The sequence below is a fragment of the Neophocaena asiaeorientalis genome, unplaced genomic scaffold, assembly GCF_003031525.2.
Source record: "Neophocaena asiaeorientalis asiaeorientalis breed wild unplaced genomic scaffold, Neophocaena_asiaeorientalis_V1.1 scaffold307, whole genome shotgun sequence".
In the NCBI taxonomy this organism is placed as follows: Eukaryota; Metazoa; Chordata; class Mammalia; order Artiodactyla; family Phocoenidae; genus Neophocaena; species Neophocaena asiaeorientalis.
In genome coordinates, this window is record NW_020171817.1 from 3,151,838 (window position 1) to 3,177,990 (window position 26,153).

At 57.2% G+C, this 26,153-nt stretch overlaps 1 protein-coding gene across 1 annotated transcript; it reads left to right on the forward strand.

The window, feature by feature from the left end:
* Positions 1-6: 6 nt before the first annotated feature.
* Positions 7-24,986, forward strand: PXDC1 (PX domain containing 1). Its single transcript, XM_024738900.1, has 5 exons — positions 7-427; positions 12,739-12,830; positions 13,247-13,364; positions 20,313-20,424; positions 23,971-24,986. The coding sequence occupies exons 1-5, from the start codon at positions 172-174 to the stop codon at positions 24,086-24,088; spliced, it is 696 nt and encodes a 231-aa protein (XP_024594668.1). The 5' UTR covers positions 7-171; the 3' UTR covers positions 24,089-24,986.
* Positions 24,987-26,153: the final 1,167 nt, after the last annotated feature.

The window sequence follows — 26,153 nt, forward strand, 5'->3', positions numbered from 1 at the left end:
CCGGCTCCGGACAGATCCTGGATCTGTCCGACTCTGGACAGACCTCGGACGGACCCCGGGCCCGGACAGACACCCCGGCTCCAGACCGATCCCGGCTCCGGACGGACTCCCCGCGGACCCAGGCCCGGGCGGGCGCGCCCCCTGCCGGCCGGGGCATGCTCGGCCCGCGGCATGGCCTCGGCGGTGTTTGAGGGCACGTCGCTCGTGAACATGTTCGTGCGCGGCTGCTGGGTGAACGGCATCCGCCGGCTCATCGTCAGCCGGCGCGGCGACGAGGAGGAGTTCTTCGAGATCCGCACCGAGTGGTCGGACCGCAGCGTGCTCTACCTGCACCGCAGCCTGGCCGACCTGGGCCGCCTGTGGCAGCGCCTCCGCGACGCCTTCCCCGAGGACCGGCCCGAGCTGGCGCTCGCGCCGCTGCGCGAAGGTGGGCGCGGGCCCGGCCTGGGGCAGGGGGTCGGGGGGACTCCTTTGAAGTGCAGGGAGGGGGCGCAGGGGCGGTTATTAAGCGGGGATCGCGACATCCCGGGCCCCGGCACGGGACAGGGGCCCTCAGACCTCCGCCCGCCCCCGGGCGGTGAAGTGCAGTGGCTGGTGCGCAGGAGTCGGCGCACGGGGCCCGAGGCCGGCCAGACGGGAGTCCTGACCGTCCCCGAGGCGAGCCACCGGCCCGCGCCAGTGTCGGGCGGCCCCTGCGACTCCCGCCGCGGCCGCGGCCGGAGAGGCGGGGGGGACGTTTGGGAGGAGTTAAGGACAGCGTCCAGCTGGGGTCGCGTCGTGTCTGGCAGCCCCCTCCGAGGCCTCCCCCGGCAGGGCCGCGCCTCTCGTCCCCGGTGACCGACAGCCCGAGTGCGCGGTGCCACGCGGCCTCCGTCGCCACCAGGGTGGGTCCGCATTCGAGTTTGATGAGCCCAGAGGCCTCCTTCCGCGCCTTGTGACTTTCCTGGCTCACAGGGACTGGGTGGCTTCCCGTTTCCTCTCCTCAGCCCACGGGGCTGGCCTTTGGAGGCCGCGGAGAGGAAGCGAGAGGCTGAAGCTGAGGCAGGAGGACTGGGGTCCCCCCTGCCCCCTCCCACACACACGCGTGACCACCTGCAGCGCTGAGAATCTGGTGACACTTCCCAGCGCCCTCCTCTAAGCAGATCCCTGGGGCACTTTAGGGGTCATTTACTGAAGCTGACCATCTGCCTGAGGTCTTGGGATAATCTCCACTCCGCCCCACGCCCCCCTCCCCGGGACAGCTCCCACCCCAGTGAGTGAATTATATGGGTAATTAGCTCATTCTCATGACACATTCTCGGGCAGACGCGTCACTTGGAAAGGCTCCCAAAGCCAGCATGTTTGCAGGCCCTGCTCCCCTGAGTCTCGCTTTCATGCTGCTCTGGAGGGAGTTCAGTATTATTTCAAGCATGGCATTAGTTTACCTTGATCTACTGTTTGTGTGTGTGTGTTGTTATTTATCAAATGGATGCCCAAATCCGGAAAGCTTAGATGAAGGAACAGCTGTTTATTCAGTGACTTACATCCTTTCTGGAACGAGGCAGGCCATAAACAAACAGGAGTCCCTGAGAGCTGGTGGAGGGCCTGCCCTCCCCCCGCCCTCCCCATACCCTCCCACCCTCCCTTCTGCCCTCCACCTGCCCTCCAGGTCTCACTCTGTCAGAGGACCCCGCTCAGCTGTGACTCCAGGCTCCCCACTTGGCTCCGCCCCTGTAACATAGGACCTGACACTCACTTTTCTCGTGCGGACTGGAGTGCACCCTCAGCGTCCAGCAGTAGTAAGCCCTCCACAAAGGTGGCTTTTGTTGTCACCCCCAGCGGCTTCTGGTGAGGGTCATAGAAGGTGGGGAGGAGGGCGGAGCTTCAGTCGCCTTGGGATCTGGTGAGGAAACCACCTTACCCGGAGCACAAGGGCTAGGGTGCGCTGTGCTCACGCACGCCCTGGGCTCTGTCCCTCCACGCAGGTCGTGCCTGGTTGGTTCTGGGTTTGCGAGGGGTCAGCGCACCATCCGCAAGGAGACAGGAAGAGGGTGACCACCAGGGCGAAAACAAGGCGCAGAAGGGGTATGATAGCTGCTTTCAAGTGTCTAAAGGGAGAAAAATCAGCAAGAAATGGGTGTTAGGTTTAGTGGGGGACATGCGGGGCGGCAGTCAGGTGAGGACCAGTTGTGTGTGAAGGCCTTTCGAACAGCCCACGATGGACTGTGGGAATGTCTTCTCGGCTGGAGTCCTGACCAGAGGGCCTCCTGCAAGGCCAGCTCAGCACCCCTGGAGGAGAGGAGGTGGAGGCCCGGGGCCGCAGGACAGGCGACCTGAACCCTCTGTCTGGTTCCAGGTTCTCTGCCTGGAGGCAAGCCGGCCCCCTCCCCCAGCACTACCTGAGTTTGTTGTACACCCAAGGGAAGGCCTTTCCCTTCCTTAGAAGGAAGGAAAGTCCAGGGAAGTTGTTTGCTAAGTAAAATACATCGCCATAATGCAAAAGAAGCGTTCACCTTATTTCCAGGTGGATTTGCTATTTGCATAAACAGATCGTCTGGACATACAAACCATACACACAAAAGGCATCCAGATGTGTGTGCTGTTTTAGAGATGCCAGGTTTTCTCAGTGCAATTCCCCATCAGATTCCCTCAGTTTAAATTTATTGCATGTTTCTGGGCTGGGTTACGTTGGCCCGCTCATCTCTTTGAAAAGCTTTGCAAGTGTAGGTTTGAGAACTCGTGCTGGCAGCAGGCCGGTAGCTCTTGTGCATGCAGGACTGAACACCTCCAGAGGGTGGGAGCGCCTTGGGTCCGACTTGCATCTTTGATTCCGCGTGCAGTGAAGGGGATGCGGAGCCCTCTGTCGTGGTCCCTGGAGTATCGCCGTGGGAGAGTGTTTCTGTGCAGAGCACTTTTCCTCGATTCTGCACACGCACTGGTGCTAGCCTTGGCTGTCTGTCTGTGGAACGTGTATGTTTCCTGGTGACACGTGCGCAGAGATATTTAAACCCCTGCGTGGAGTGGCGGCACGGGGCTCACTCGCCCACCTCCCTGGTCTTCTGTTTGGGCGAGGCTGCTCTCAGGACTAGTCTTGCTTCTTCTATCCTCTTCCTTGGCCTCTTGGCTTCTCACCTTATGCTCTTCTGCATCTGGATCTGATATACCCGTCCTTCCTTTCTTGTGCCCCTGCCTGGGGGAGGGAGGTAGCTGCTTTCTGTGCATAGTATCTCTGGGTGACCAAGGTGTCCCCTTCTGCTCTTTCCACACTCTGACACAGGTAGGGCCGAGTCTTTGACTTAAAGCCCCTTTACGTAATACTTAACATGGTTCAGGGCTCCTGACCAGATGTGGCAAGGCCTCTTGCCTGTTACATCTCTCGTCTGGGAAGGTTCACACTTTAAAAGACAAGCATGCAGAATGTCCCCAGTGACTGTCTGGGGCTCCTGGATTATTTTGATCCTTTTTAAAAAATAACACCTGTTTCAGGCCTTATGAAGTCATCACTGTAGAAACAGATCCCATTTCCAAAGTAGGCAGGTGACCTTTGATCCCGGATCCCCGTCAAATCAACACTTTATGTTCACTCAGCAAGCACCTACCAGATGCCTCCCCTGCACCATCATCTCCTAAACAAAACAGACAAACCTGCCCTCATGACTCTATATTCGGGGTGGGCGAAATCCAATAATAAAGAAGATAAGTTTAAAAAACATGTTAGATGGTTCTGCACCTTCAGAAGAAAAGAAAAGGGAGGAAGGAGAGGAGCTGTGACTTGCAGGGGCAGGGAGGGGTTCACTTTCAGATGGGCTGGTCCAGAAGGGCTCAGAGGAAGTGACCTGTGAGAAGAGACCGGGAGGAAGTGGGGAGGAAGCGATGTAGGTGCCTGGGGAAGAGCTTCCAGCCAGTGGCCAGAGCAAGTGCAAAGGCCTTGAGGCCGGCGTGTGCCCGGCGGCCCTGAGTTCTGAGGGGGCCGCTGTGGTTGGCGGGGAGAGAAGGGGGTGGAAGCAATGGGAGATCGAGGTAGGGAGTGGGCAGATCACGCTCAGCGTGGAGCTCTTGTCGGAGATGGAGAGCTCGGAACGGGAGCGACCTGATGTGACGGGCACTCTGGCTGCTGTTGTGAGCATGGCTGGAGAAGGACCAGGGCGAGCCGGGGAGACAGGGAAGGTGTGAGAAGTGGTCAAACACGGACGTGTCTGGGAGGGAGTGCAGGGTCTATGGAGAGACCAGATGTGGGTGTGGGAGCCTTGGGTGATGCAGGAAGCCCGCCGGGGGAGCTGATGGAGGGCCCAGCTTTGAACACGGTATTTAGTGTTTTCTCCAAATAAGGCCCCTCCTTGAGATCCTGTGCGTGGTGCTGGGGTAACGTCTGTTCACCCCTGTCACCAGGGACATGGATCTGCCTGCGTCTTCATAGACCTTCTGTTAGATGTGAGATGGGGGGGCAGAAGCGAAGGCGTCTGGCACCGACCAGAGAGGCCTGGGTGCAGGTCCGCCAGCCAGGACACCCCGCCTCCCCACGGCTCTAGGGGACAGCGCTCTGCTCCCAGGCTCTGCTCTCACGTGGATGGGGAGAAGCTCTGCACTTCCCCGAAACAAGTGGGGGTAGATCGCCGTCTGGTCTGGGGGTGAACTGCAGAGCCCTGAGTTTCCTTTCTTAGTGAAAGTGGCTAAAAAAGAGCAGAGGCCGCCCACAGGTCAGGGCAGCAGATCAGGGGGACAGAGGCCACCTCTGTCCGGCCTGACGGGCCCTGCAGTGGGCCGGGGTCCTGTCCTCCCCCTTCACAGCCCCGCCCCGCCCCCATGCATGGCTTCCCTGGAGGGGGTCCTGCCCCTTCTAATGGGGAGAGGGGCAGTTTTCACTTCTCTGGGGGCATTTTGGGTGTTCTTTCTGATTCACAGACCTATTTTCGAATCTCTTCCATATATAGGGCTGCCGGGCTCTGCCGTCCCCCGGGTCTGGTGCTGGCACCATCCCTCCCGGGAGCCGGCTGTCTCCTCTCTTCCTAAGGTTTTATGTTTCTTTCCCAGACCCACACCCTGCTGTCGCTCAGGCTTTGTTCCGAGTTCCCTGTCCGGACTCTCCTTCCTCCGTGAGTGACAGTTTGCTCTGCGGTCCCATGGTCTCATCCGTCAGAGCTCCGGCCGTGCCGTGGGCCCCGGTGACTCGGGCTAACCCCCAGTCAGAGAAGGAGCGGCCAGAAACTCACAGAGCTTGTTCGCTCTGGAGCTTCTAGGCCTCGCTTACTTCCCACCAGATTTCCAAGGGGAAACTTGGTTCTGCATCTCAGCACTGGGACCGGCTGGTAGCATCTGGGTGCCCCCAGGCTGGCCCCCAGGGACACTGCTGTCCTTTTCTCTTTTTTAACCAGTCTGGGCCTGGTGTGCCTCCACTGTGTGTTTTTATAAACACTTTTCCAAACGGCAGGAGGTGTTTCTGGTTGGGAGCAGTCAGAACTAGGGAAGATGGGCGTGCAGCGGAAGGTAGCAGCAAAGCCTCTGAGGTACGAAGCAGGGCCGGGGCGGTGTGGCCGCTGTGGCCGCTCCGTGAGGCTCGGTGTGGAGCTGCAGGGCGGGGCCGCGGAGAGGCTGGCCAGGAGCGATGAGCCCCACGGGCGAGCACGGGCGCCCCAGGGTCCGGCCCCTTGGAGTGGGGCGTCCTGCAGGGGCAGCGGCCGTCAGCAGAGTACATAGGGGACAGTGAGTGAGGGCGCGGCGTTACCAGGGGTTGACGTTGTCCCACTGAAATCGTTTTCGTTGGTGTTTTTGTTCACTTTCACTTCCTCGGGTGACAGTAGGCATCCACCAGCCCTTTCGGTCGTCACCACTGAAAAGATGGTCCCCATGTCCCTGAACGGGCCTGAGAAGCTTCCCCCCCCCACCCCGCCCCCGCCAGGCCCTGGATCCAAATCCTCCCCGTGATGGGGGCAGGGAGTGGGCTGAGGCGAAGGGCTGGACGCCTTTCTTTTCTGGTCGGGCCTGGGCTCCCTGGAACCGTGGCAGCACAGACAAGACGTGTCCTGTGTCACATAGAAGCACAGACCACGTGCCGCGACGTTGTCCTCCAGGCAGGCCCCGCAGGGCCCCGCTCCCCGCTCCCCGACGTGGGTCCTGCAGGTGAACACGACCGCCCTGATCCGCTGCCGACTTACACTGCAGGGCGTGCCGCACGTTTAAGAACAGGCACCTCTGTCGTCCTCTGCTGGTGTGTGACTTACAGTCAGTAGGAAACACGACGAGCGGCATTTGGACCGAGGGTGGGGGGAGGGAGGGAGCGGACGTGGGATTAAGGCTCTTACAGCGGTGCCTACTCATCACCAGAAGCCCCTGCTTCCCGCAGGGGAAAACCCAGGCCCTGCGGGACTGGCGGACCCGCCTGGGGACACGAGGTCACGGCGGGAGGAGGTTGGGCTGAGCGGCCGAAAGCACCAGCAGCAGCTTTGGGACCAGGCGGGTGAGGATGCGGTGTCGGGCTGTTTCTGGCTCCCTCCCACGTGACTTGAGGCAGGTGGTTCGGCTCAAGCCACCGCTGCAGGGTTCATAAGCTGGCAGGGGTGGCATCTGCATGGCCGCCGCTGTGAGCGCTGAAGCCTCGACAGAGCCATGCTGGACGGGAAGGCACCATGTGAGGCGGAGCTTCTGCCCTTTGCTCTGGGTAGGCAGCGTCCCCTCACCCAGAGCCCTCCCGGTGGGGGTGTGGCGCCCGCCCCCAGGTGTGGCCTCCAGCCTCCCGTCCTAGGGAGGTGGGGACGGCGATGGCGCCTGAGAGCCCGGGGGGTGGGTCACCCCGATACCTCAGTGGGACCCCTACCGACCAGGCCTGGGGCTTTGCTGGTCCAGAAATTGGGATTTGGTGCTTGGCGTGGGTCAGGCTCGGGGGCAGTTTTCCGGGGCAGATGCTCTCGGCGTGTATTTTCTATGAGAAATAGAGCTGCCACGGGGGCAGAGCCTGGGTGGAGAGCCGGGCCCCCCTTGGCCCCCAGGGGTGTGTAAGGCTTGTCTCAGCCCTTCTGGCCCGCTCTCGCCCTCACCCCTGCGCTGCAGGTTCCCTGCTGGGTTTTCCTGGTGACACCTCGCTGCGGTCAGTCTTGGCCTCGTGTCCGTCATCCTGGCCAGCATGTAGGGGCAGGCCTTGTCGCCTTGGTGCCCGCTTCGGGATCAAGTGTTTTTGAGAGCCTGGGACGGCTGGTGTTTATTCCCTAAATTCCTTCCAAGTTTTAAGACAGACTAAGGCGGAGTGAGTGACTCCTTAGCCGTGTTGAGCCTGAAGCTTAGTAAGGAATTCTGCCTGTGGCGGGAGAAGAGCGAGGCGGCCGGAGGAGGAGGGGCTGGCGGAGGGATGTGGTGAGAGGCGGGCATCTCACAGGCCTGGGAAGAAGCGGAGGACAGAAGTCTTCCCGCAGCCCCTTCCCGGGGCCTCTGGACCTCTTGTCTTGTCTCTGCTCGTCTCTTTCCTCCGCCTCCTTTCCCTGCCCTGCTTCTCGTCCTTGCAAAGACGGGGAGGAGATGTTCCCGTCCATCAGTGTTGCCTTGGGCATCTCTGGGCCAGGGGAGGGTGATGGGGGAGGGGGACCGAGCCTTGTGTGCAGCAGGGTGGGCATGGGGGCAAAGGGTGGGACCCCGTGGATGGAGCCTGTGAGGTCAGAGTCGCCACGGGTTCCCAGGGAGCGAGGGCTGCCTGGGGATGCTTGAGTTTAGCAGAGAATAACCACTTTGGTGGAGCTCGAGCTCATGGCTGAGTGAGTCCCTGCTGGTTTTATGCTGACTACCTATTTAGAGGACAAGTATTTACGAAGTAATCATTGAGAATTTTCCTGGAAATTTTAAAATATTTTATTTCCAAAATGTGTACGATCCTCAGCCTTTAAAGAATATATATCTCGTGACAGTGCCCTCCGCACCTCGCCCGAGCCGCCTGCCTCTCTGGGCTCTGCGTGGATGGACTTTGGAACTATGCCTTCTTTGGCTCAGTTGGAAAGTCCACATCACAGAAGATTTCCCGGGGGTCTGACATGGGAGTCTCCTCTTAAGGGACTGGCATCCTCTGGGTAACGGACACTCCTTCCCAATGGACCCGAGAAGCATGTGTCTTCACTCCCAGAATTACAGCGGCAGAAGGCGCTCAGGCAGATTCAGCCCTGAGTCTGTCCCTGGAGGCTGGGACAGTCACCAGAGATGTTCAGTCCGAAGCCTCCACCCACGGAAGTAGGACGTGGGACCAGGTGCCTGAGGTCAGGACACTGGTCTGTGTCTGCTCCCTCAGCCTGATCTTTGTGCTGATACAGTTTGGGTTCAGTTTGGGTTCCGAGAATGAGTCAGGTGTTTGTGTTTGTATAAAGACCTAACCCAGGAACTGACAGAAGCTCGTTTGGAGTTCTCGATTTTCAAGGGTAAGCTAGTTTAGACAGAAGGGGTACCCTGGCTGCTCAAGGCTGAATTTCAACCCCAAAGGGATGTGAAATTGACATACTGAAATGTACGTAGTCGTGTTATCGATCTTACAGTTTCAAAGTTTTGGGCTATATCTGGATAAATTTCTCACATCACAAATTGTGTAGAGTGAAATTTTTTAAAATTGAGATTATGTTAGTGATGATGCTTTATCAGAAATTAGAAAATATCCTGGGGCTGTGAAGTCTTCTGAGTCAGTTTCCTTAGAACTTGGGTGTGGCGGGTGGACCGCATCCCTTCCCGCTGTCCTCGCTGGACTGGCGTCCCGCGCCTTCCATGGACTGATGGCGCCTCCTGCTGGCCGGCCCTGGAACGGCAGCCTCATAACAATTTTATCCGCTTGCATTCTTTAGAATCGCGATCTCAGATAGTAAAACTGAGTCAAACAAGATACCCACAGTTTCCGTTCAATCAACCATATTTGGAATACAAAAACTAAAAGTTCTAGATAATCCTAAATTATTGGGCGTAAGCACATTTTTGAAAATGAAGTTTAAAATAGTTACTGTAAACAAGTGACATTTGGAAAAGCTCTGCGGGTCATCAAAAGCCAAAGCTCTTGGGTCACAAAGGAAGAATACAGCAGGTAGGACAGAAAGCCCCCCGACTGCCTGTACGTAGTTGAGCGTCTCCATACGCCGTCCGTCCTGGGCAATGACACAGGCCCCAGATGTGGGCTCTGCTCACACCCTGCGCCTGGTGCTGTGTCATTTTGGGAATTGATGCTGATCTTGGGTGTTTCCAGCAGGTGTTTCGGTTTCCAACAGTTGTGAACTTGAGAAAGCTGATGGGGGCGGACCTCAGTGGGTTTGAGACATGAAATTTTAAAGGAAGATTTATTTCATTTCTGCACTGTGGCCTCAAAGCACAGTTTTGGGTTTGTTTGTTTGTTTGAATGTTTTCCTTCCGCATTTAGTACACCTCCCTGTTTAATGGGAAACACCTTTAAAACAACTGAAGGAGGGTGATTTCCAGGCCCAGGAGAGGAGGGAAACGTGGGTGCTGGCGTTGGAAGAGGGGCCAAGCCATTGGAAGCCCCGTAGCCAGTGGTGACCCCTTCCTGCCCTGATGTGGGGTGAGGGAGGGGCTCTGTGGGGGCCAGGTAGCCTTGGGGGCCGCCCCTAGATGGATGCCAGTCAGCCCAGCCGAATCCACAGCTTCACGAATCTCCACCTTTGATTCCCTCCTCAGGGAAGAGGTGAGGGTCCTTGTCATTCACATGGACGGGTTTCCTTGGGGAAAGGAGGACGTACCGTGGGAACGCTGAGCCCGATCGCCTTGGTTGTCACCCAGAAGCCACTATGCCACGGGGAAATAAATTATGAAGAAGGGCCCCCAACCAAAAGCCAAAGCTTAAAAAACTATCCCCTGTCACTCTGTTCTTGCAGGAGGGATTCCAGCGTGTTCTTTCGCCATTGAAATGTTTTCAGCCCCTCTCGTTTTGAAGCACGTTTTCATTTCCAGAGAGCACCGTTTGGCTTCTCCTCAGAAGCATAAAGGCAGGTGAAAGGCAGCGATAAGGTTGCAGCTTCCACAGATAGAACCAAACCAGAGTGGCTGGCAACTCAGTGGGTTTGTTACCACCTCGGTCTTGGGCAGCTTCTCCTCTGAGGCCTGTGACCCTGAGCCTGCTGGCCGGGATCCGGCTGGGGTCAGTGACGCCGAGAAGCCAGAGATGCGGTTGGCACCCGTAGGCTGGTGGACACACACAGATGATAACTTGTCCTTGACTCTGTTCTCTTGTGCAACTTTATTCCATCAACAAACGGCCAACGACCCGTGAATCCCCTGCGGGTGTCAGTGTCAGTGTCAGGCCCTGTGCTGACGGCTGACGACAGGAGGGGACCCTGGGTACCTCCTACACTCAGCTTCACAGGTGGGCTTGGGGAGGCCACAGGGGAGGGAGCAGGTCTGCTGCCGAGCGGTGAGTGCTGCAGAGGTGGGGTGGATGGAGCTCTCCCAGAGCTCAGAGCACACGAGTCCCGCCTGGTGGGTGGGGGGCTTCACAGAGCAGAAGGCGTGTCCCAACCCACGTGGCCTTTAAGGGATGGTGGGATTTTCTCACTCGAGCCTGGAGGTGGGGGAAGGCCAGTGGGCATGGGTGCCCCAGAGGCAGTGCTGTGTGGGCATGGGGGCCATGCTCTGGTGCCTTGGACCCGTTCCTCGGGGTTGGGATGAGGTTGTGGTAGTCACAGAGCAGCGGAGCTGGTGAGGTTGGCGAGGCTCGGACCCCCAGGGTGCGCGCGCTGAGCCTAAACCCTTACGTGTTCCCAGAGGCCTGACCACGTACTTCTTGCCTTTCTCTGCTTCGTCTGGAAAGCAGGTCGCCAAGAAGATAGTGTTGCCAGGTAAAGTACAGGACACCAAGTAAGTTTGAGTTTCAGATAAACACTGAATAATTTTTTAGTGTGTCTATCCATACTGTTGCATTATTCATTGTTTATCTGAAACGCACCTTGAACTAGGTGTCCTGCTTTTTGCTTGCTAATTCTGGCCTCCCTAAAAGAAGATCAGCATAGAGCAGAGTGTTTATTTGACTGAATGGTACCCTGGGTGGTTGTAAACCCAACCATGGGTTACACGTGCTTTATGTCCTAGGAGGTGGGTATAAATACGCCGTACGCATTGACCAGACGAGAGGCTGGTCCTATAAACTGTCCTTACAGAACACAACTACTGTGTCATGAACTCGAGTGATTTAACACCAGTGTGCTAGATGTAACAGGAGTTGAAACGTGACAGTAGTTTTGCTTGTCTTAGAATAAAGAAGCTCTTTCTGGGGATGATTTACAGAATTGTCCTGTCTCTAAAAACAACTTTTCAGAGGATTTTTCAGCATCTCTCTTTTCCTCTGTAGACTTGTCCATAGCAAGCAAGAGGTCACAGAGGGGTGTGTGTGCGTGTCTGCGTGTGTGCTTGTGCGTGTGTGTAACTCTAAACAAGAAACTCAGGGCTGAGACCCTGGCACCCTGGTGTTTTCTTTCTCCCTTCTCGCTGCCCCCAGCCTGCAGGGTGGTGGGTAGGCCAGGCAGCCTAGGGGAGAGGGGAGGAGGTGGCCCGGGCCCCTCTCTCCGGCGATGGCTGAGGTTGCCAGCGCGGGCTGTGTGGACCGAGGCTTGGGGTCTTTGGCTGGCTGCCTGGGCCCGTGTGGCTTGAGGTGGGGTGGGCAGGACCAGACAGCCCACTGAGAAGCAGGCCCCCGGGTGGCCAGGTGAAGGTGCACCCGGCCTGTGCTCCAGGAGGTCCAGGGACCGATTCCTGGCCTTGACTGGACATTCCTGACCTCAGCTAATGCGAGGGACCCCCTGCTCAGCCCAGGCCTTCAGAAGCGCCCTCGCCCTGTGTCTGGGGCGCCCCTGGTTTCCATGGACCACGCGTTCTGGGGCCTCTTAATTTCAACCACGTAGTTTAGGAGGTTAATTTAACACTACGTGGACTTGGTGAGCTGCCTGCAAAATGAACAACCCTTTCACCTGTAAATCAAAACCAGAACTTCTGAAAACGGATTCAGTGACTGAACGTAGTTCTGGGATTTAGCCTCTGTGGTTTGGTCGTAGCTCACCGGGACCACCATCCTGGGTCACGTGAAGTGTCCTTGGGAATCTGACCTGCTCCATCCCTGGGAAGCTGATGTGTAGGAGCTGTGCTGGGAGGGTCTGTGCTCTGCACTGCTCAAAGGAAGATAGAAACGCACCCTGAGTCTCCGTGCCACTAGCTCTCGTGTTTTAGAGACAGAATACCGCACTTTTTAGTAGCCAGCCGAGACTTCCGGTAACTGGAACGAGGGTAGAAGCCGATTCCTGGAAAGTGCTGTGAGTCATGCCCACGCTGGTTTTCTCTGGGTAAAGATGTGATTTTTTCCCTTTCAAAGCCGGTATCTAAATGACTTGTCTAAACATAGGCTCCGTTTCCACGGGACCTGTGGTCATCTCAGCCGTGTCATTGGGGGCTGGTGGGTCCAGCCTCCCCCAGCTACGGCCACCACGCTGGCGGGGGCTGAGCTCTGGCCTTGTCCAGGGTGCGGCTGGAGAGTCCCGCTCGGAGAGGCCTCTGATGGTGTCTCCGTGGCTTTCAGACGGACAGCGTCCACCGCAGCACACACGTTAATCACTCGTTGGGTCGTTGAAACTTAAAACGAGGTTGAGAGCCAGGCTTTCAGGGCAGGGCTGCACCCACGTGAGGCCGAGTGAACTTCCCAGATGTCTTTCGTGGAGGGTGACGCCAGGGAGGCGTCTTGTTCTGTATTCAATTCGGAAGCACACTTCTTGGTGTGTTTTTCTGATGGAGGCATTTGTGTCTCAATCCCAGGGCTGGTCTCCATAAAGGATGCCCACGACATCGAGACCAGGCTTAACGAAGTGGAGAAGCTGCTCAAGGCCGTCATCAGCATGCCGCGCAAGGTGGGTGCGCAAGGTGGGCGCGCGAGGTGGGCGCGGGCGGACGGGCGGGGCCGGGGCGCGCTTCCTGGAAGCGTCAGGTGGGGTTAGGTGTAAGCCCAGGGAAGGAAGGCTCCTTGGGCTCTGGGGGCTCCGGTGCTTTCTCCCTGGGGAGGCAGCGGAAGTGACGGGCTCGCGGTTTACTGGAAGTGAGGGGAGATGGACGTGCGTGAACGCTGGCGCAGACCAGGCACGAACTGTTCCCACTGTCCCCATCCTGTCCGTCCCTGGGCCTCGAGCCACCTGAGCGCCTGACAGGTGAGTGGGGAAGCGGCCCCGTCCGAGCTCAGTCCCGCAGTCTGAGCCGTGCGGGGCCACCAGCGTCAGACGGGCTGCCTCGCGGGAGGAAAAGGTATAGGAATGAACGTGTTTCTTCCCAGTATTCCAGGTCAGAAGTCGTGCTCACCTTCTTTGAAAGATCTCCCCTGGATCAGGTGTTAAAAAATGACAACGTCCATAAAATTCAACCCAGCTTTCAAAGTCCGGTGAAAATATCAGGTGAGAGCCACAGGGCCACCAGAAACCTTCCCAGCCCACTGTCCACGTGCTGGACACACCTCCCCCACTTGGGATCCAGAAAGACAGCCCAACAGAAGGGTGGAAGCAGCAGGGGAGGGACCGTTTCCCGATTTTTATGAAACTGTGTGTTTCTACCTACTGACTTGCAGTTTACACTCTTCCTCCTTCCAAAGCGAGTTATCTGGCGTATAAATTGGAATGTACCTAAATAGTCTATGGTGAAAGCATCAGTGAGGCTTTTTTTTTGTGGTACGCAGGCCTCTCGCTGTCGTGGCCTCTCCCGTTGCGGAGCACAGGCTCCGGATGCACAGGCTCAGCGGCCATGCCTCACGGGCCCAGCCGCTCCGCAGCATGTGGGATCTTCCCGGACCGGGGCACGAACCCGTGTCCCCTGCATCGGCAGGCGGACTCCCAGCCACTGCGCCACCAGGGAAGCCCTCAGTGAGGCATTTTGAAGTGAATTACTGGAATGCGTCGTCCAGCCTGCAAAAATAGGAGTTCACCTAGCGCAACACTGACTTGGTTCTTGGCTTTAGGACGGGGGGACAGAAAGGGACACATGGTGTAGGTCTCCTTAGCGTGGACACTGGGTTGAGCCTCTGACAAATGTCAGCAGCGCTAAGAGGGGATGGTCAGCCGTCCTGCGGGTCAGAGGGGAGCGAGGGAAGCCTGGGTCCAGCCCGGTGGCACCTTCCTCAGATCTGGGCCGCACGTGTTGCTACAACACTAGACTCTGTTTTTGCAGTGCCGTTGGCAAAGCCTGTGAGGGGCATTTTGTAGGAAAAGAGGTCTGTCCTGGAAGTCTCAGGTACCGGGCTTCCCCAGGCAACTTGTCTGGCCTGAGTGAGGTTGTGTGGGCGTTTGCCGGGAGCAGAGGGGATACAGCTCGGGCAGCGGTGACATCCCACAGGTCACCTTGACATGAGGGGAGGCGGCGGGGGGGTTCCCTGTGTCCAGCACTTGAGTTCTGAGTGGAAGGAAGGAAAGAGGAGGGAGCGGAGGAGGGGGGCTCAGAGGGAGGTGATGGGGAAGAATCAGCAGGTGAGGGGACCTGAGCCCAGAGCCATCACCTGAAAAGGAACTGGGCCCCAGTGATGGGAAGATGGAGGGGGCGCATTGGGGTGACGGCTGACGTCACTGGTATAAAAGTGTCCTTACTGACTGATGTACCACGGCAAGGATGAGATTCCTTAATTGCGTGCTGGGGCGCGGCGGGCAGGGCTGGCAGGTTCTGGGAACCCGGGACGGAAAAGTTACTTTTCGCTCTGACCGTGTGTGCGCAGGACAGGGTTCAGCCCGGGTTTGCGTGTCTGCCACTTTTGTCGTCTTCCCAGGAGAGCTTCACGTGTGTCCTTAGGAGGATGAGCAGGGGCTGGGGGCCTCTTCTTAGCTAACGCCTAGCGTCCAGAACCTTCTCTACAGGAGAGTGAAAATGGTGGTCAGCCCTCCTGACCGGATGTCCGGGGACTCCAGTGTCCCAGCCTCAGAGAGGCTTCAGAGTGTGTCGGGCTGTGTGTGCTGTCACCTGGAGCGTGGGCACCTCTGTCCTTCAGTCTTGCACGGAAGAGCCCCGGCCCTGGCATCTCCATTTTGCTTGATTTCTTTCTGTTTTGAGCAAACAGGAGAACCGAGAGCCGCAGGATCCTTTCAGGGCCTGGGGTTGGTGGCAGGCTTAGGTTGACCCAAAGGCCCCAGGGCGTAAGAGGGACGGGCCGGCGCTGCATGCAGGTGCTTCTGAAGGCGACAACCTGGCGTCCCCAGCCCCCATCTCAGTGCCTTGTCTTTACTGCCGATTCGGATAAACGCACGACCCAAGTTTACCCCAAAGCGCTGAAAGGAAGGAAACAGGATTGAACAGGGGTAGCGCTGGGGTCCCACGTCGAGGTTTTAAGTACGTTCCTGTGTTGTTTCGAGGACTGAGGACGGAGGTTTGGGGTCGCCTGGCACGCAGGTCTGGGAAGGCAGGGCCTCGGCCTCCCCGTGCAGACCGGGAGCCCGGGTCCTGGGGACAACGTGCTCCCCGCTGGGGCATCGCAGTGGGGAGTCGCTGCAGCCATTGCGGCTCAGCACGGAACACTTTGTGACACGGGGCTGCCTGACAGTGGGCTTCGTCAACAGCTATTGCGAGTCAGCTGCAGAGAGCCCGAAGCCTCGTGCCAAGACCGCGGCCTGCAGGCAGCCCTGCGCGGGAAGCTGGCGGGGTCGCCCCTTCCAGAGCTGAGGGTCTCCCACGCCTGGGGGTCCCTCCCCCTCGTCCGCTCTCATCAGTCAAAGGGGTTCTCCCTGGGATCTTCACCCCCAGTCTCGCTGGCCCTCCCTCTGCCTGAGCGCCTGGCTGGGCGGGGGAGTTCCCACGGCACGTGAGACGTGCTTTCGTTGGCCACTGAGACAAGGAAGTGGCAAATTCAGAAAAACTTCTAAAGAAAACCGTGCCTTACAGTAGCGCTGCCGGCCGCAGAGGGCCTGGAGCCGTGTGGGCAAAAGCCCTGCTCCTCAGTCTGGGCCCGTATTTGCGCTGCGTGTGGACTCGGGAGTGCCCGGGGGATTGGGCCTCAGGACCCGGAGAGCCAGGCGCCCCGAGGGCCGAGTCTCTAGCAGCCCAGCCTCTCCCCGGGGTGTGTCCTCAGTACCGACATCGGCCACCCGGACCTGACTTCCTGGCTCATTCATTTATGGATTTCCTGTCATCCTGGGCATGTCAAGCTGTGGTCACTCTGGCTTTCCATGTCACCGTCGACCCCTCTGCTCCAGGCCCTGGGCCTCCTGCTGGCTGGGCCCTCTCTCCTCCCTCCCCACAATCCCTGCCCGTCCACGTCCACTCCTGTCCAGCTAAACTCCACTCGTGCATGGAAATGGCCGTTCCCGCTGTCACCCCCTCCCCCAGACTTCTCAGCGTCTTCTCAAGCCTCTGATGTGGCATCCTGGGAGGTGGTGCCCTGGCGGACAGCCCTGACGTTGGCCCACTCTCAGGCCTCCTGCAGTGACCTCTAGGTTGACCGGCTAGGGATCAGGGGCTCCACTAGGTGGCGCCAGGCGCCCATGGTGTGAGAACCAGCCTCCCCACCCCACCCCGGGGCCACGATTCTGGCAAGTGCTCTGGCCTCTTAGGTGATGCTTTGGACCAATGCAGCCTTAAACACTCTTCAGCCCGCGTTAATCTAAAAGTTTATTACCGAGTCTAGGAAAACTTAAATTTAGTTTTCTACACCGTGGCTGTGTTGGTGCAGCTTAAAAGAAAGCATAAACCTCAGCCTCGCTCTGGCTGCTTGGATTAATTGATATCGACCTCAAAAATCATAGTACTCAGGCTTGGGAAGGCTGGAAATACAATTTCATTTTTAAGTAACCAGGCATCTGTACAGTCTCAACTTAATTTTCACCACACGGGGAGAGTCCTGGTCTCCAGTTAATGAAGCGACATGGCTTTGGGTTTTGTTCCGTCGCTAGAGACATTGAAAGTAGAATAGGAAAGGGGATCGGAGAGCGTGTGAATGCTTTCAGGGCTGAGACTGTCCGCAGGAAAAAAAGAATAGATGAATTAATGAAGTGAGTTATGGTGGCATATGGGGCATGTGAAAACAGGGCTGCAAGTAAAAAAAGCAAATCACCACCAGCCAGGCAGTAGCCATTGCTGCAGGAATGATCCCTGGAAGATGCTGAGATCAGTGGGTGAAAGTTGAAGGAGAAGCAGAATTTGCACTTACATCTCCACCAGGCTCGTTCTCAACTACAAAGAGAGGGGGAGTCTCCTCATTTTGGAGAAAACCTCCTGACCCGAGAGATCCAGACGACATCCCAGGAATAAGCGAGGCCTGTGGGCATCGCACTCCTGATCTGATGCCCCAGGGAAGGCAGCGTCCCTGCGGGTTCCTGCTGGACCGTCCACCTCTGTCCAAGCACGGAAACGCCAGGCAAGTTGAGGCACAGTCAGTGAAAGACTCACCAGTCCGCGTCCCAAGTGTTGCAGCCACAGGAGAGATGAGGCAAGACCCAGGCCCTCGAGGCCGTCAGGGGTCACAGGAGGCTGAACCACCGCATCTTCCTGCCCCAAGGGATCCGGGCCGGGCCCAGAACAGAGGGACGTGGGTGAAACTCAGGTGCAGGAGGTTTTAGTTTATGGAGCATTGTGCCGATGTTCCTTTCCTGGATTTGCTCGCCGTACCACGGTTATGTAAAACGTTAACCAAAGGACGAGCTGCCGAGCAATCTGTGAAAGCTCTATACTGCTTTTGCAACTTTTCCGTAATTCTAAAATGAGCTCCACAAAAGTTTTAAGAAGTAAGAAATGGCGAAGCAGGACTCTTCTTCATGTGAAAAAAATTCTGTATGCGAAAAACTGGCTTGAAAAGGAGCTATTTCATGGAACTGGCTGTGTATGTGATTAAAGGTACTAAGCTGACTTCTAAGAAATTCCCATTTTCAGTATATTTGAAGGTAGGCCTCAGATGCTGAAGCTTTTCAGTAAGCGGCATTTCCTTTGGTTCTTCTTATTTGGGTGACCCAACAGACACGAGGACACTTGGAAGGACGATAGCAATAACTACCATTTATGAGCCCCAGCATTTGTTAGAGAGTCTTTGTAAAAACCATCTCATTTAATCCACACCTGTGCCCCTTGGGATAGCTGGATACGGTTATTCCCCTTTGACAGACGAAAAAGCTAAGCAAGGAGTAAGCTGCTTCCCACGCTTAAGTGGCAGAAGTGGGTTCCTGGAGGGCCCAGCTGTTCTTGCAGACAATTGGCTTCTCTGCACAGACAATTAAGGAATGATTTGTAACAAGTTTGTTTCGGGGGCTGGTTCCGTTTTCTAGATCCCACTTTCTAGAGCTCCAAATCTCACATTTAAGAAAGATGAGGAAGTTCCCATACAAGGTGGCTCCTGGCGACACTCACAAATGTTTTGCAGCACTGACGTTTGTTTTCACTTGTAGGGTCTGCCCCTCCAAATTCCCTTGGGAGGCGGTGGGAGAGAGGATCTGGGGGCTGTCAGCTGGCTGTCCTGAGGTCCCTGAGGTTTTACGTGCTTCCTGGGACAGGTTTGAGTCAGTTAATAAAAGCAGTAAAGCAGGTGGTTCTGTGCTGTTGTGCGTTTTAAATTGTGAAGCAGGGGGATCTTAGTCTCTCCTGTTGGGGTGTCGTCCTCTGCAGTGTCTGTCCACTCAGGCGTTGGTCAACGTCTTCGTGCTCTTTTTGCACCTGGTGGTGTCGTTGACCCCAGAGGTTCCAAGCACTGACTTTTCGCTGGTTTTCAGCTCCTTCTCACGACTTACAGGCTGTCCGAGGCGGGTGGGCTCTGGGTGGGCTCAGCCAGGGAGAGGAGGTCGGGAAAGAGCCACGTGGAGTGCGACCGACCTCGAAAGGCCAGTGAAACGAGCGCTGTCACTTCTCCAGAAAGTCAATTGGAAATTTTAGCAGTTACTTGGCAAATCCGATTGACGGATAGTCATTTTATCCTGGGGGGCGGAGGTAAGGAGGAAATCGACTTTTTTTCTTCTTTTTTTTTTGTGTAGTTTCCCTAAGTGTCTTCATGTGGAGAGAAATTCATGGAACTGAGAATCAAATACCCAGAAAGATGAAAAGTAAATAGGAAGTTACAATTTCACTTATTAAAAAAAAGCAAATCTGTACATGGGGATAAAATAATCTAAATTATGGTGAGACGTAAGAAATAAAACAATCCCGCAAACAACAATAGCATCAGCTACCCGACGAGACGCGGTAACGCTGGACATCCTTGCGGCCTGTGCCAGGGCCGGAGGAAGGGCTATCTTGAGCTGTTTCCGTGCATCAGGCACTGAGTGGGAAGACGATGATCATTGGATTTGAGGACCCGGCAGGAGTTCAGAGTCTGTTTGAAGCACGTTTCTAAGGTGAGGTTAGTGAAGGCCCTGATTTGATGGGACAAACGAGGCCCTGAGCGTGGAGCTCGATGACCAGGGGCTGAGGTTGGTTGGAGATGCACACAAGCAGCTGGAGCCCTGGTGACCCTCCAGGTCTATCCTTGGAGAGTCTGTGATCCACTGAGGGAAGGGAAGGACACACAGTCCCCGGGAAATGTCAGTAAGAGCTTCCCCAGGTCGGAGAAGGGAGTCAAGTGCACTTATGTTTAAATGGACCAGATGACGTGATGGAGCCTGGGAGCTAATAGGCTCTTAGAGTTGGAAGGGTCCTTGGAGAGCATCCGGGACAGTTTTGAAATTTCCAGTTAGGACGCTGCGTCCGGTATCTCGGGGTTCCCTGCTGGGCTGCGCCGTGGAGTCCCAGGTCCCAGGCCGGTGCTGTTTCAGCTGCCCACGCCTCCGCGTACACACACCCCGCCACCACCGATGCTCGGGCTTCCCCGTCCCCCGCTCCCCTTCTAGAGCTGAGTGAGCACCAGACTTTGCACTTGGAATCTAACCACACAGCCAATGTAGACACACAAAGACGATCTCTTTGTTGCCCTTTTAAAATTACTCCAAATTGTGCTTGTTGGTGAGAAGTCAGTTTATATATAGGATTATATAAAGTAAAAGGTGGAGTCACCCGTTTGGTTGAAAACGCACACGGATTGCGCTGGATCCTCACGGCGACCCTGGGCCGTGTTATCCTCACCTGAGACAGGTGAGAGCTTAGAGAGGTCAGGCGACCTGGGCAGAGCCCACGTCGTGTGCGGTCGTCTTAGCCTGAAACCCAGCCTCGTTCTGCTCCAGCTTCAAACCCACAGGGCGGGCGTATGGCAAGAGTGCTCGGACTGCCAGAGCGCCTCTCTGGGGGGGAGAGACGCCCCTCTGGACTGGTGTAGGGTCGGCAGGTGTGGCCCCTGAGTCTGAACGGCGGAGCTTTCTCTAAACTGTGGGGAAGGAGGGAGCACAGTAGGAGGAGGGGGATGTGGGGAGAGCATCGGATCCCCTTCTGAATATTTCCCTTACTGCTTTCGCTTTCAGAAATCATGAGATCCAATGGATTTTGCCTAGCAAATACCGAAACGATCGTTATTGACCACAGCATACCAAACGGAAAAGACCAGCACGCAGCTGTGGACCCCTCGGAGCACCTGTAAGTGCACTGATTCGAGTGTCATTTTACACACGAGGTCCTGAGCCGTCAGCCAGTGCCCGGGCCAGGTTCCCTGCCCACTCAGGGCTCTAGGAAGGGGACAGAGTGTGACCACGCGGCTGGCAGTGGGGAGGGGGGACATTCAGGAGGAGTTGCCTGGCTTCACGTCTGGGCTGTGCTGGGCCCTGGAGGGTCCGGGGCCACCAGCCTCCCCGTGGAAAAAAAACTCCCAGGGGGCTTCTTTGTGGCTCACGGACCTGCCCTGCGGGGAGGGCGGATGCATCGGCTTAGAGAAGGCAGGCAGCTAAAGACCCCCTGCCCTCCGTGCTTCCTTCCTCGGGTGACAGAACATGGACCACGATGGGGGCTCTAGGAAAGCCACCCCGGGTGCTGCCAGCCGTCTCGGGGTTATCGGGCAGGACCTGGCTCGGGTGACTGTCAAGGCCACGCCCGGGGCTCTCCCTGCTGTGTGAGCTCAAGGAGTTCGTTCCCGTCTCCTGGCTCCTGTTCTCTCCGGGTGGGACCGCTGTGCTCTCGCAGGGTCTCCTGAAGGCTCAGGTGACGAGCGTGGACGCCTGACACTGGGACCCCCAGGCAGCTCTGGAAGCTCAGCGTCTCCTGCGGGCACTTGACCGGCACAAGCCCGGAACCAGGGGGCCTCTCAGAGTCCGGGGGTCCCTCCGCACCCCGTCAGCCCCACGTGAAAGCGGACCAGGACCGACCCAATGCCGCCATGCCTCGCGCTCAGCCGGGACCACGCACATCGTACACACCGTGTGTGCACAGACGGCTCCCAGCCCGAGGGTCCCCCGAGCCAACTTGGAGCTGGCATCGTGGGTCCGAGGCTGACGTGGATTACATGGCGATAGAAGGAGGTCCTGCTTCATGGGAGGACCTTCTGACCGGGCTTGTCCTGGTGGAGTGGTTGGTGGACCACCAGGGGCTGCAGGGTCCTGGCTCTGGCTCTGCATCCCAGGGACGCGTTCTGTCTCTGAGAGGCCCCGAGAGGCCCTCTGCCCCTGGCATGAGGCCAGCTCTGAGAAGGAAGTTCAACCATGAATCATTTTGGAGAAGCATGGAGAGAAAGCAAGGGCTGTAATGTAACTTTTCCAGCCAGCCCGGGGCTCTGCGTGGACAGGGCGACCCATCCTCAATCTGCAGTGCCGGGTTGGTGGGAGAGAAAGATCGCGGGGAAACCTCTGCGATCCCAGGATAGCTTAACGAGGAGATGTCGGCCTCCGAGCGGCCCCGGAGCATCTCCAGGGAACTTGGGCTTGCCGGGCATTTCTCTAGGTGCCTGACCTCGGGCAGCCCCGCAGTGATGGTCTTCTGCCGTCTGTCTCTCGGGAGGGTCTGTCTGAACATTCCAGGGGACAGGAGGTCACAGAGAGAAGCCTCTCCTGGCCACAGCTGTCCTCAGTGGTCCTCGACGGCAACTGTGTGGCCCCAAGGCTGTGGATCAATGCTGCCAGGCCTGCTGTTAGGACCTGTCAGTCCCGACACTGTCCCTGGGGGAGAGCAGCTACAGTACTCAGACCGGAGACCCCCCTGCACTCAGGGACCAAGTGTGTGTGCCTGGTGGGGATGTGTGTGAGAGCGGGACGGCTGGGCCTCAGCCTTGTGACCACCCTGGTTGGCTGGAGGGGTTGCCAGGCTCCGGGAGATTCTGCCCAGGCCTGGGGCGAGCCCCGACCCTGTCCTCACTGGTTAGAAGCAGGGGGATTTGCCAGGCCTGCTGAGGACCACGGGGGCTGAAGGGGACCCCGGACTCTGCTGAGCATCCCAGGTCCCCTTCCTTCCCCAGTTCTCAGGGGATCTGAGGGCAGGAGAGGTAGCAGGGGCAGGAAGCTGCTGGGCAGGGCTGTGTCGTGGCCGCCACCGGGCCCGTCCCTCACCTGCCTGGAGCCTTTCCCTGCACCTGAGGGCCCCCTCTCGGCCTCACTGCCTGCACGGACGCAGGGCTCCACGCATCTCCACACACGCCCGTCAGCATGGGCTTAAAGGGAAACCCACCTCCATGCCTTTCCTGTCTGATTTCGAAGCTGCCATCGCCGCCTCCTCCGCTTCTCCCTTGCAACTTAGAGGCAGCAGGCCTCCCTGGGACCCCGTCCACCCCACGTGCCCCGGGTGCTGGGGGGGGGGGGCACCTCTCTGCCCTCCCCTTCCCCCATCCCGGCTGGCTCCCCAGCCAGTGTAGCCAGGCCGGCGGCTATGTGGTTTGGATGCCTCGTGCCCTGCCCGTCGCTGCCCGGCTTTCCGCTGTAGTTGAACTCCTGTGAGGTCTCAGTCACCGGGAGTCAGAGCAGGGGCAGTGTGGACAGCGTGCTCAGTGGCCCCAGGCCCTCTCCGCTGCCCGGGCAGGGCGTGCATCCGCCCCCCTCTGCCACTCCCCTTTGTTTGGACTGGTTCTCGGCTGGGGAGCAATGGGAAAGGTACAGGCAGCATCTGTGTCCCCTCCTGGGGAGAAGGTCCTCCGTGCACTGTTTTCTCTGTGAAGCATCTTTTAAAATTTGTAGTCCTTTTTTTCCAGCTTAAGCAAGTGGGCTTAAGCCGAGGCTGAGTTAGGCAGGGCGCGGAAATGGTTTCCATTCCTGGGGAATCCACGTTGAGAAGGTATTTAGGTCACCTCACATTTGGGGCACAAATCCTTCCTTGAGTTCTTCCCGTGCCCGCCATGTAATGCCTCACATTGAGTGCAGGACCCAAATGCAGGAACCCGCCCTCTGCTAACCTCTGCCCTCACCCAGCTCCTCCCTGACTCCTGCCTCCTTGGTCGTGTGTGCACGTGGCCCAGGAAGCAGTCAGGCTGGGAGCTGGGACCACACGGCCTTCTTCACCCATCTTTGCCATGGTCCACAGGCCCAGCACGTGGCATGTCCCTGTGCCTGGTCCACTCTGTGTCCCCAGCACCTGGCCCAGAATAACCCCCAGATGGAGAGAGAAATACTCACTGTGTGAGTGGATGGATGGATGGATGAATGGATAGATGGATGGATGGATAGTTGGATGGATGGATGGATGGATTGATGCATAAATGGATGGATGGTTGGATGGCTGGCTGGCTGGCTGGCAGGCTGGATGGATGGATGGACAGATGGATGGATGGATGGATGGATGGATGGATGGATGGATGGATGGATGGATGGATTGATGCATAAATGGCTGGCTGGCTGGCTGGCAGGCTGGATGGATGGATTGTTGGATAAATGGATTGGTGGATGGATGGATGGATGGATGGATGGATGGATGGATGGATGGATGCCTCAATATTGGTCAGTGAGAGTAAATCAGTCTCTAAGGCAGTGAAAACCAAAGCTGTGATGGCTTTGGAGTCGGGCCCACGTGACTGATGAATTTGCAATCACGGTTCCTTCCACACTCGCTCCACACACAGCCTGGTGGTGGATGGGCCGGTGTCGTGGAGAGCCCTTCCTTGCTGTTCGATCCAAAGACCCTCCTGCCAGTGACCGTCTGCCCTTTGTCCAGTTCAGCGGGGCCGGGGGCCAGTGAGCCAGCCCTGGCCTCACCTCTGCTTTCCCGTTTCAGGTTTGAGAACGGCGGTGAGTTTGCCTCCGAGCTGGAGGATGGAGATGACCCAGCAGCTTATGTCACCAACCTGTCCTATTACCACCTGGTGCCTTTCGAGACGGACATTCTGGACTGAGTCTCCACGGGGCCCCTCCTCCCCCAGCTGGTGACCGTGGCTCCGCTGAAGTCCATCATGCCAGGGACCGGTCCTACCCAGCCGCCCGCGCCCACGGAGACCGTAAGTCTCCGACAACCAGGAGTTGGGTTACGGGGGTCCGGCACCCCTGCTGCTTCTAGGGGTCTTCCTGGCCTGTGTATGCATCCCCGGGACACGCCCGCTCCACGCCTGGAGGGGCCACAAGTGCCTGCAGGACGTCCCGGGCCGGGTCTGGACACCGGCTCCTCCCCCCACGTCTCCTCCCTCCACAAGCGCACAGAACATTTTGCGTGGCATCTTGGTGAGTCACCAAGTTCTGGACAACACAGGCGGGTGTGTTCTGTCATCCAGGATTTCCCTGGAAACCAGGACGTGCAGCTTCCATTCCTGTTTTTTATCCTATCCGGAAACTGTGGGCTTCGCGTCAGCCAAGGGAGTGTTTGCGGAAGGTTGGTTGTGAATGGGGTTTTGGCCGCGGGCATAGGGGAACCACTGACTGGTGCCCGTGTGATGAGCTCTGAGTGGTGACGATTCTCCCGAGAGGAAGGAGACCCCACCTGAGCTCCTACGAGGGCTGACAGCACAGTGACCCCTGGGCGGCTGAGGGCCCCCCTTCCTGCCGGTCACCAGGATCTCAGTGATATATTTGCCATATCAACCTGAGTGGACGGGAATCAGGGGGTCACCGAGTGCCCCCAGCGAGTCTCCCTCTGCCTTCGGGGAGGCTCTGGGCTCTGCGTGTTCATCTCCTCACAGCGAATACTAACGGCCAGAATTTCTCCTGTAAATAATAGTAAATTATTGAGAATCCTAATTCTTTTACACAGTCTGTTTTTTAATCTATTTTAATTAAATAAAACACATTACTCTACTTTTATTGGTTTAAGGTGTGGCTCTTGTTAGCCCTGCCCCACACGCTGCGCCTCCGGGCTGACCCCGGCACTCCCGTCTCATTGTCCTTTAGGAAATGTGCTGTTCTCACCCTGGGGAATGATCTATCCAAACTGCAAAGTAAACAAAGTGTTCTTTTGAGTTAGGGTTTCCCCTTTCTCCGTGCTCCGTGCTCCTCGCTGGCAGCCACGGGAAGCCTCCTGGAACCCAGCTGCGCAGCAGATGGGCTTCCCGCGGCTTTTGCGTCTCCCTCTGCTTCCAGCTGTGCTCGATTGGGTGCAGCCTGCTTCCAAACAGGCTGTCAGGCGGCCAATGGGGTCGACCAGTTGCCTTCTTCTCTTGGGGGTAAAATTCAGGTCTGTGCAGGACGGGGCCTCTTGCCTGGCGGGGTTAGAATCAATCACGACTAACCACCTTCCGAGTTCCAATCATTGATTCCTGGGTTTTCCTCGTTACCCACATTCTGCAGGGGACTTCTCCCCAGCTCTGGGGCCACAGTGATGGCAGCCCCCTGAGCTCCTCTGCTCACGGGGGCTGTGTTACCCCCTCACGGCCCAGCTTGGCTCCCCAAGACCCGCCCCCCAGCTTTCATGCACGAAGCTTCGCTGTTTCCAGTCAACGCACCATGAGATCTCAGATGTTTGGATATTTGTTTTCCTATAAAACACATCAGAATGTTCTCTGGCTTCTTTTTTTTTTTTAATGTTTTTTTCTGGAAAAACATGACCTTCTAGACCCATTTGTTATGTCCCCGCATTTGAAAGATGTTGCCGAGTTGTCTTCCAGAGAAGTCATACCCGCCACCAGTGCCTGTGCCGTGGCTTCTATTGATAGAAATTGAGGTCGTTTCAACTGTTTCACAAAACAAGAAGCAAAGGGTGTGTCTGAACACACACAAAACTCCTCATGAATGGGAATGAATTTGTAGAATAAGGTGACTGTTGGTTTGTGGGAGTTTTTTTTAGATGTGAAACGTACGTAGTTCTTTTCATGAAGGAAATTGGCCTTTATGTCACTTAGCTTCTACAGCCTAATACAAGCTCCAGACGTAGTGACTGAACAGTTCTAGGGTCGGCTGTGTGCGCTGGGCTTAACCAGGTGGTTCTGCTACCGGGGCTCAGGCTTGGTGATGCTGGCCGGGCTCACTGAGGGA